General features: G+C 39.4%; 1 protein-coding gene across 2 annotated transcripts; it reads right to left on the bottom strand.

Moving 5' to 3' along the window:
- Nucleotides 1–1,293: 1,293 nt before the first annotated feature.
- Nucleotides 1,294–6,707, bottom strand: CDKN2C (cyclin dependent kinase inhibitor 2C). 2 transcript variants are annotated; one of them, XM_045477321.1, is made up of 3 exons: nucleotides 6,084–6,707; nucleotides 5,490–5,629; nucleotides 1,294–2,039 (listed from the first exon to the last, which is right to left on the bottom strand). In XM_045477321.1, the coding sequence occupies exons 2-3, from the start codon at nucleotides 5,616–5,618 to the stop codon at nucleotides 1,662–1,664; spliced, it is 507 nt and encodes a 168-aa protein (XP_045333277.1). In that variant the 5' UTR covers nucleotides 5,619–5,629; nucleotides 6,084–6,707; the 3' UTR covers nucleotides 1,294–1,661. The 2 variants fall into 2 exon arrangements, with proteins under 2 accessions (XP_045333277.1, XP_045333276.1); XM_045477320.1 differs by having other exon boundaries at nucleotides 6,088–6,707.
- Nucleotides 6,708–11,046: the final 4,339 nt, after the last annotated feature.

Below are 11,046 nucleotides of genomic sequence, written 5' to 3'. Positions count from 1 at the left end.
AAACTTTAAAATAAGTGTTTGAAGTTTAATATCATGTTGGTGTCAAAAATATATTCATTCAGTAATTTGTGGTTAGAGGGGGCAGAAGTTGAAGTCTTACTGCACTTAAGGAAGGTGAACTTCAGTGCTAAAGGGATTAAACATTTTCTCCTATATTCTTTTATATCATAGAAAATAAATTATTGAAAACCACTTGCCTGCGACCATTCCAATCCTTGTTAGGGCAGGCATCAGAAACATGTCCTTCAATAAACCTTGAAGTATTTTGTTCTTTTTGGAGCCAGGGCAGGGAGCTTATAAAGCAGAGGGGGAAGCTTTCACATAAAACATCTTTGTTCATGTTGGAGATGATGAATAATGTATTTATAAATTTATAAATGGTAACTGCATTGAAATCCTTTGGCGAAATCTTTAATTAAAATTAGAGTAAGTAGTAGATACTGAACAATTATCTTTGAAATTTTATATTTCTATTTCATTCAAAAATTTTAATTTTTAGCTAAATGTATTCTTAAAAAGATTTTATGAGCCTTTACTAAAAAATTTTGTGGGAATCAAGTACCATATATAGAAGTGGCCTATTTACTTATTGTAAAAGTTTCTATGTTTATTATACTGCAGTTAAGACCCTTACATGTATACATAATTAGTTATGACCCTTACATAATTTATATATTTTTTTCTTGTTGTATTTTTTATCCCCTAAAAATTTGTATTTGCATTATATTTTAGGACTTCACATTTTGTAATTTTACATTTCTGACATTCAGGGAGAAAAAGCTTGACAGTATACTTATAGTATAAATTTTGAGAAATATATTATTTAGCCAATTGTTTGACTTCGTGATTTTAAAAAATCAAACTAGTGGAAAGCACTTTCAGGGTGGCATTTTCTTTTGAAAAAGACTTTTAAAGCTAACATATATTTGTTTTCAGATCGCTACCTCTGAAACCTGTTTTTCAACTATTTAACTTGACTTTGAGAAAAGAGGAAGATTGAACATTAGGATAAATTCATAATGAAATAACTTCAGGTATGGTCTTCAAAAAATGTTGTCCTTATTTTGTTGTATAGCAGAAATACTAGTCACCAAGTAAAATCTTTGGAGGGGAGGCATGAAGAAAGAAAGAAAAGAATAACTGAATCATCAATGGAATACGTCTAGTTTTTCAATTGGTCTATTTCCTCCAATGTCAAGATTTAATGCATCGTGATCTTTCAGTACACTTCTCCTTAGCGAGTGGCAAACTGTGTGGGAGTAATAGAGGAAATAACAGAAAAACATTGTCCTGTTTGAAAAAGTGTTTAATTAGGCAAAAGAAGAGTCAGGACAAACCATTTTAAAAACAAAGTCTCTTAAGTTGGGTTTTGAGACTGGCAAAGGGAGAAGCAAGGAAAAAGTCAAGGAAAGATAACATATTCAGGAGAAAACCAAAGCTATTTGCAATTACATGTTAGAACTCAGGATTTTGCAGGTGAAAAAGATGTTGCTTAAATATATTCATAAACCTGTAATAAGATTTCCACTTAGCAGTTTGAGAAGATTTAACTAGTTGCTTAAAGTATGACAAAACTGAATTTTAACAAGTGATAGTAAAATAGGACAGCCAACCAGTTAACTGACAAAATAGAAGGCACTGTGGGAGAGCCCTCCCCATATTCATTGCAAATTCGAAGCTCCCTCTGCCTGGTTTCCCTCCATCAGGCTAACGACCTCGTTCCTCCGGTAGAGCCTGGCCAAGTCACAGGCGGTGTCCCCCTTATGGTTCCGATGCCCCACTTTGGTGGCCGTGTGCTTCACAAGGAACTCCACCACAGGGAGGTGGCCTTCTTTGGCAGCCAAGTGCAAGGGCAGGTTCCCTTCATTATCCTCGATGTTAACATCAGCTTGAAACTCCAGCAAAGTCTGTAAAGTGTCCAGGAAACCTGCTCTGGCTGCATCGTGAATGACAGCGAAACCAGTTCGGTCTTTCAAATCGGGATTAGCACCTCTAAGTAGTAGTCTCCTGGCAATCTCGGGATTTCCAAGTTTCATAACCTAGGAGAGAAGAGAAAATGGGACAATCCTTCAAGTGCTCCTACAGGAATATTTTAAAATAGCCATCTCTCTTTCTATTTATGTAAGTATTTATTTTAGGTGAAAGAGTGCTTGGGGAAGACCCACATGATGGGCTTTGAAGGGCTCAATTGTAGGAAAGAAGGTACTAGTAGGTAAAAGTAAAAGAGGGCTTCTAAAAATTGAGCTTCTATGATGTAATATCTTAAACAGGTCCAAAAATAGGATAAATTGATCAATAAAATAGAACCAGTCCATCTTGTGTAAAATTCACCCACAACTCAGTTTTCTATCTCCCATAAAGAACTGTGTAATTCCATGAATTTATGAAAAGAAAAGAAATGGAATTTGGGAGTCTTCTCTTTGCTTGCTTATGCTCATAAAATACAAAACCTGGGGTATTAGTTATGAAAAATCAAATGTAGGTAAAATTTATTTTCTAAATAGCTACCCAAAAGAAATGAGAGTGAGATTCTTAAAATCCCCACAGAAGTGTTTCTACACACTAGACTCTATAACCCAGTATAAAAATGATCTATTAAAATACCAGATCTGATATTTTCTTAAATTATTAATTTTCACAAGTTCTCTCCAAATAGATATAGCTCAAATTTCCAAGTGTTTTTTTAAATTTTTTTTTCTTTGCAAGTTATTTCATATTGGCTAGTAGGTGTATTCAGTGCTTAGAATCCTTCACTCAAAATTTTCAAGTGTTCCTGATTATTAAGGTGTTAAATAAGCAACGGTTTTCTACATTGCTTGTGATGCTGATTTATCTAAAACTAAGTTCATGATACACCATGCATTAGATAGGAGATGACTATATGGCAACTGTTCTTAAAAAGAATAAAACGGTCATCCTACTATATTACTTACTTTTTCTTAAAGTTCTGACTAGTGATTTTCAAGTGAGCAAGAAAGGAGAAAATAAGATATTTAATGTGTATTTTGGGACAGACAATTTTGTCTTGGGTTTGGGTGCATTTAATAATCAACTGGTGATGCCATCTTATTTCCTTTTGCAGTGATTATCAGATATTTAGGAGTAGCTATTTGTAAACTGCCAACATTTTAAAAGTCAGAATGTGGTATTAAAATTTGCTATCAACATACAAATAATTCACATGATAAAGACTTATCTACTGTTGTTTGAATACATTTCACCCTAATAGGGATCTCTGTTAGGCTCTCATAATTATAAAATGTCTTGTAGAGCAGCATGCAATTATACAACACATATAATTTAGTTGTGAAAAAAAGTGTAGTCTCATTAACATGCCAGAAAATAGTTCAGCATTTTAACTGGTTTCATTTATATTTAGGTATATTCATAATAATCTTATTTATAATAAATAGATTACATAGTAGACACTGAAATGTTTGTGAAATTAAATATAATACACTGGGAGATACATACAAAGATGATCCACCTCTTTAAATTGTGTGTTTGAAAAATAATTACAAATTAAGTAATAAAATATATTTAGAATGAATAATATTTTATAAATGCAAGCTATATAGATGGCTAAGATATTAAACTTCCCTGTTGATAAAACCCTGCTGACTTAGCCCTTCCTTTGGGGTAATGGTAAAAATTATACATAATTTTTTTTGAGAATTAAAAAAATATATACTTTTGGTTAAATATTAGCACAATCTAATTTTTGCCACAACTACCTCTAAAGATTTAGTCACATTTAAGGACCTGCACTGGGAAGAATAAGGGCAGATACCTTGGATCTTTGTAAAGCAAATGTGTGATTAAGGCCTTTGATATTACCCTGATTGAAAAGCTTACACCCTTGGGGGGGGGGTGGGGGGAAGCTTTTGCAATGGAGTTAAGTGAACATAACTGTAGAAAATTTGCCATCTTTTACAGAAAATAATAGTAACATTGGAAATTGTTTTGAAAGAAAGTTCTTTCTTGAGTTATGACACAACTTCAGAGTCAGGATTATACATACTGAAAATAAACCTTGAGACTCCTGTTTGTGTGTGTTTCATTATATGTACTAGGATTAAGCCACAATAAGTGGGTGTTAGTATCTTGATAAGTGTACTTAATATAAACAAGATTGCAAAGTTGTATTAAAAATGTCAAAACTTTTTTTTGTCAGTATTAATCTCTCAGCCTTCCTGTTCGTCAAAAGTCCTGTAAGATCTTATTCTGAACATGGGTTAAGTTGCTCATTCCTTGTGAGATTTATAAAATCTTGGATTTTTCAACAGGAAACTTTTCAATATATTAAATTCGTAGCATTGCTCTCATCATCAAACCTATTAAAAACTACTAGGTGGACAAAGAAAAAAAATCCTTATCTCACAGAATCTACCTGAAATAACAAGATAAATAATTTAGTATCTATGCATAAGCCTCTTTAATACTGACATTTTTGCAAGGTCAGTATATTCTGATTTAAAATGTACAGACCGAACTTCGTCTGTTAATAGTGTATCTCCTGCCACTTAAATTTCTAATTCTTGTAACTAAAACAAAGCACTCTAAAACCTTCTCCCCAAAGGATTTTCAAAAACAGCTTCAAATGTTGCATTTCCAAACAAGCATAGTTCAGAAGAGTACCATCAGGAGTCTGATAAAGCAACTATTTAAGACTACTTTGCCATTTTTCTGTTTCTAACCATTCCAACTAAGTTACATGATAACTAACGTCCATAGGAGGAAAAAATTATCAGGTACAATACTTGGTAGCTGGACATATTTCATTTCTTGCTTGTAATCTAATTAACTGAAAATTAGAACATACCACCGCATGACCGCAGAGACAAAAATACTACAAACTGAGCTCTGATTAGAAAATTCAACTTTTTATTCCTCCTTAATCCTGAATGGGTGGATGGTATTACATTAACTATGAAATGTACATCCTGTCTCCGTGTCCAGGCCACCTAGTCCAAACGAGGAAAGGTCGTTTGTCAAAACTTGAAGCATTTGAAGGAAAAACACCCTCACCAGTAGTCAAGAAAATTAACGTTAAAGTCAATTATTGGAGCAAAGTACGGAAACCACTAATAGCAGTGTATTTACTTCAAATAATAATCATAATAGTGTGTTTACAGAGCTGTCTTACACACACACACACACACACACACACACACACACACACATACACACACACACCTCGGCGCTTCTGGGACTCCTTTTAAATCCTTACCGTCACAAAAATATTCCAAAAATTAAGACCAAACCTAGAACCCACTTGATATCGAGGATGTTATTGAATTTGACGAGTTCGTTCAAAGTACGTCATTTTGGAGAGTTGGATCCACTTAAAGATATAAAATATGGCAACCAACTAGGCTTAAAAACAGTGAAATTTTGTACCCCCGAAAGCTTTAAAGCCGTTATTCCTGAAACCCGGGTCACGTAGGCAACATTGTTGACCTGTTTTCCCCACCTCTCTTGATACCAACCTGCAGCGCAGTCCTTCCAAATCCATTTTGTGCATTGACGTTTACATTATTTTGCAACAAACTAGTAAGTTGCTCTAGGTCCCCCCTGGCAGCTGCGGACGCCAACTCGTTCCCCCAAGGCTCGGCCATTCTTTAGGGTCCTGACGATCGGGAAAAGATGAATTAGTTGTTTTTCTTTTTTTCCCCTTTCCTTTGCTCCTAACCAGGCTGCATGATGGCATCGGAGACTGACAGAAGGACTGGGATGGTTAATCTGGAGTAGAGCTTGGTAGTAAATACTAGTAAGATCTGCCTGCCAAAAGCCCGCCCCTCGATTCACACGTGATTATTCAGCAAAACTGAGCCATTGGAGAGGGGCTCCGCTCCTTGCTTTTTAGCTTAACCCCTGTGAAGAATTCTGGTGACTCAACAGAAAGATACACAGACACACATATATTCCTGGCAAATTACTCTGGACGTAAAATGTAAGGAGATCTGTCACGTACCTACACTACAGATCTCTGGGAGAAATGTGTGCGGAGACTTAAGGGACTAGATCAGGGCAAAAAACACCGCGGAAGAAAAGACATTTCGGGGGAAAGAAAAGGCACTAACCCACCCTTGTTCACGGTGGTGACTTGAGCCGCGCGAGCCAAAACCGCTGGGGCAAGTCCTCGGAGGGGCTCGGTCTCCATCCGTCTCACGCAAGGGGTAGTCCTGAGTCCTCCTCTGCAGGGAGAGCGCCGCGGCGGCTGGATGCTGACGTGCTTCGGAGGGTTAAAGACGATCGCCAAAGGCAAACGGGAGTAGCAGTTCCGTGGCCCTCAAGTTACAGGTCGTAATGACTCGTCAGTGGCCTCGGCTTCTCAGGAGGATCCCTTATTCGCGTTCGCGCCGAACTGCAAGCTAACGCCGTGTGGGAATGCTTCGTAGCCCGCCCGCCGAGCTGCCGCAGCCCCGCGGAGCCTCAGAGGCCGTGGGAGCCAGGCTCCGAGCGCGTCTCCGGAGGCGGCCGGGCGCGCGGCGGGCCCCGGGCAAGTCGGTCATGCCGGCCCCACCAGGTCCCGGGACTCCCAGCAGCGTGAGGAAGGGAGCTAGCGTTGCGGGAAGCTTCTATGGGGCTCGGGCTGCTAGGGCAGCGCGCTGCAGCATCGCGACTGCACAGGGCAGCCCACCGGTAACTTCCCGCCTACGACCGAACCAGTTCAGACTTCCCACTGTAGAGGCTCATTGAGCTGCCGCCGTCGCCTTTTTCTTCCTTTCCCAGTTTTCTGGGGGGGGGTCTCCGGAGATTGGTAGCGTCCAGAGAAGCGCAGGCCAAGGTCTGAGTATGGGGAGTCGCCACAATGCTAGAGGACAGCCAGTCTTGCCGCCGTGTCGGCGAGAGCCCAGCGGCTCCGACACCCGGTGCCACTTCGCCAACCTCTCGCGGTCCCCTGGCCTGTGCCCCCAGTCCGTGCCGCCGACAGGGCAGCAGCCGCCAGCTAGCTGTGCCCTGGAGCCGAGCCGGGGAGCTCTGCTTCCTCCTGAGCCGCAGCGCTCCCAGTGACAGTTTCTTTTGTAGCTGGTCCCCCCCAAATCGCCGGTCCCTGCTCTCTTCACCCCTAGAGACACTTGAGCGTTGTCCCCCTTTCAGCTCTTTTCCTTTCCTCCCTCCCTGGCTTCTTTTTTCGCTCAAACAATTGCTGCTTCTGTTGCCGCTGCAGAGACGGTGCCGGTTTCTTCTCTCTTTTTTCCGATCTCATCAGCTTTTTTTGAAAAGAAAAAAATTGAGCGCTTTTTGAGTTGAAAAACCCGCCCCCATTTTAACGGCAGAGTTTTAAGGAGGCTCCGCGGAGTTGCCGCGCCGCGGGAGCGGGAAGGCCGGGCACCGCCCACTCCCCGCCCACTGCCCAGGAGGCGCTCGCGCTAGCAGCTCGCCTGGCTCCGCCCCCAACCCGCGCCCTTCCTCCAGCCTCCTTGCTCCCCACCTCCCTCCCAGCGTCTCCTGCGCTGGTTCCCACCCGCCAGCCCCGCGGCCAGTCCCCAGCTGGAAAGGAGTTCTGCTTGGTGTAGCCGGGTTTGGCCTCCTCTCGCTGGCGGGCGGGATGGAGTCTGCGACACTAAACCTCGGACTCCCGGGGCCCGGCGGGGGCGGGTGAGGGGGGAGAGGCTTGTTAATTAAGACGGCTGCAGAGAGCCGCAGGGCCTTAGAGGCTCGGCGGTGCTGGCTGCTGGAAGGCGGAGAGCGAGCTGGCGCGAACCAAGTCTTTCCCGGCCCTGGCGGGGCAGGCCGGCTCGCCTTCGTGCTCCCCCGCTAGGCTCTCGAAGTTCGGGCGGCCAGGCCCAGGGCTGCCGCCGCCTCCTCTGGGGCGCGCACGGTGTAAACTCCGCAGCCTTCTCAGTACCGGGCCTTGGTCTCGCACCTGCCAGACCAACTCCCGTGGTCCTGGTGGGCAGAGGTGTCCGTGGAGGGGTGGAGGAAGAGACCCAGACTGACAGCGAGGACAGTGTTCAGAAAAACCAAAAGCCTTCACACACTGATTTTTACGAAAACTGAAGACATGGTGTAAGGAGGAAATCATGACGAACTCGGAGGACTTAATGTTCCAAGGGAAGAGAACCAATGAAATATTCCATTTCTTCGGGGAAAGGGAGAAAAACAATTAACTTTAAAGGCAAATTTACACTAATTCTTGGGAAGGGTTTTCTATCAAGGCCATTTCTTTATTGCCTAGGTTCTCTTTTACTACTTAGATGGGGGCTTGGGGTTTTTTTGGGGGGTGGTTAGGGTGTCTGAATGTAAAGGAGTAAATAGTCTCTTCCCCAATGGTTTATTTCAGTCATGTGAGACACCAGTTGTCTGTATTTTTAACTTCCTCTTTAAGCTATGTAAGATTAATTTACTACTGGTTTCTATATATATTTTTTGCCCTTAAAAACATGCAACACGGTTACATGGTGCACCCAGTGGTCAAAATGAAACCAAGCAAAAAATGACAAGTGGTCTAATTACAGCCGGCCTCTAGCAAGCATATCCTCAAGCAACATCTGTACCCAGTTCCTTGAAGAATAATGAGAATATTAGCAACAAAACACACCAGAAACATCTGTGTGATCTCTAGCAAGAGACTGGCTAGGACGCAGATTAGCAGTCTTTTCTTTAACAGAATTGTTGAGAAAAAAAATAACTACAGCTCTTTTCTTAGGCAACTAAACTTGAATTGTGAGTCAAGTATGTACTACAACACCAGAAATTAACTCCTCTCATTTCTTACGTACATTTAGATATTTCAAATTTATAGTTGCTTTTTAGTATTTATTTTGGTTTCTTGCTAAGAAAAGATATTGCAGTGAGGAAGAATCTTAAAGTGCACTCATTATGTATAGATATATATGTGTTATTTCTGTGAAATACTTTTGGCTAAATAACAGTAAATAAAATTTATGATAATTTAAGATGCATACAGAGTTGGATTAAGATTTTTGGGGGTCGTAAGCACTGGAAAGATTTTGATGTCCCATCACCCCCCACCTCATATGTAAATAAAAACAAAGCCAAAAAATAAGAGTAAAGAAGTCCAATAAAATTCTGATTTTTCCCATGATGACTATTTCAGTGCTTTTGCTGAAATACTAAATTCTTTAAGGAAGTCTTTGTTATTTTTTACTCTGGCTTTGCTGGTGTCCTAAAGCATATACTCAGTCTGCTTATTGTATAAACCACAACTGGCATCAGAGGTTCCAGCCTTAGTTCAGAGAGCATAGGTAAGCACTACAAAGTAACTCCAATGAGAATCTAGTTTTTATTAAGTGCTAGTTCATTGAAGTATATAGAAAGGTGAGTATCTCTGCCTTTAATAATTTGACATTCTAACATGGTATATGAGAAAGATCCACAGTTAAGCATCTATTATATTGAAACCAGTGGTTTCACTTTTAGCATAATAATGACATGTCTTTCAAATACTGGAAAAGAGGCTTTATAGTTGGATATTAAATACTAACAGTTATGGAAATCTTTTTACCCAGCAGTTCATACTCATTTTAAAGAGCTTATAGAAATATAATTTATCAAATTATTTTGTTATTTTCCTCATTGACTCAATTATGTGGTTTCTGAATGATTAGCTTATGGAAATGTGTATGTGGTATCTATAATTTCTTTACTAGTATCAAAGTCTTTGTTGTGTTCATAGACCCAACAGAGGTGGAAAACAGACTGCTACCCTCAGGGATCTTTTTATCATTTCATAATTGGGACTTTGCCATTTTATTTCTGAGTTTCGGTAGGCTTTCTTATATGGGTACTCCAACCCACTTATGAAAGTCAATTTGTAAAGTAAGAAAATAAATGCCCAGTAAGCAACTCAAAAGCTTAAATATAATAGCAATAATTAATATATGTATATTGTTTCATGGTTATGATATATGATGCACAGATTATTTAATGTTCACAACTCTTAATTAAATATGGTAATTATCCCCATTTTTTTCTGAGTTAAATATGGTAATTATCCCCATTTTGCAGGTGAAGGAATTGAGGCTTGTTAGAGTTTGTGACTTAAAGCCAGTAAGTAGTGGGATATAGGATTTGGACTCAGATCTTGAGCCCAAATCTTATGCCTTTCCTGTTAGTGAAGAGTCCAGGATCAGACACTAGCCTCCTAAAGAACATCAAATCATTAGATGAAATATATTTTTGATTACTCAACTGTGGATCTAACTCTGTAGTAATCTTCTTATGAATTACATTAGAAGTGAGTAGTATGATTAAAAAGCTTGATTAACTTAGCCAAAGAGTTAAGGTTAACACCACCAGTAATAAGTTATGTTGATATCATGTGCCCTGATAATACTTGATGAGGGCATATCACTTCTGTGGTATTCTTCCTCCCAAATCCATAAACAGTATAATTCTGACAAAATTTTAGACAAACCCAATTTGTGGGATTCTAAAATTCCTGACCACTACTCTTCAAAAGTCAAGATTGAGAAACTATCAGATTGGAAGTGGCTAAAGAAACTTAGGAAATAAATTTAATATGGAAATAAATGGCTATATATAATGTATTCTGGATTGGACCCTGAAACAGAAAAAGGACATTAATGTAAAAATCCAAAGAGCCTCTAGAATATGATTAATAGTATTATACCAATGTTAATTTCTTAGTTTTGATAGCTGTACCATGATTATGTAAGGTGGTAACATTAGAGGAAGCTGGTAATAAGGTAAGGAAGGTAAGGAAGGTAAATAAATATAAATCTAAAATTATTTCAAATGAAAATTCAGCAAAATAACTACAAATAACCTTTATCACATATATTTGAAAGGAAGATAAAATAAAAATTCCTTTTAAAAAAGTAATGGTAAGATCAAAGAACATGGAGATTCTAGAAAAAAGATCTATATTTGAATTAGGCCGCTCCATGAGTTAATGCAGTAGATCAACTATGAGAATGGATAGATTAAAATTATTTTCCTTTGCTCATGCTTACATACAATCACTATATATTTTTATTCTCTCAGTTTGTGACAGTGAAACGAACTTGTTTCTAAGAAAAGAATTCTGGAGAAATGAAAAATGAACTATTTTTA

This window comes from Leopardus geoffroyi, chromosome C1 (genome assembly GCF_018350155.1).
Source record: "Leopardus geoffroyi isolate Oge1 chromosome C1, O.geoffroyi_Oge1_pat1.0, whole genome shotgun sequence".
NCBI lineage: Eukaryota > Metazoa > Chordata > Mammalia > Carnivora > Felidae > Leopardus > Leopardus geoffroyi.
The sequence above is the reverse complement of the archived record's forward strand: the minus strand, read 5'-3'. Positions and strand labels throughout refer to the sequence as shown.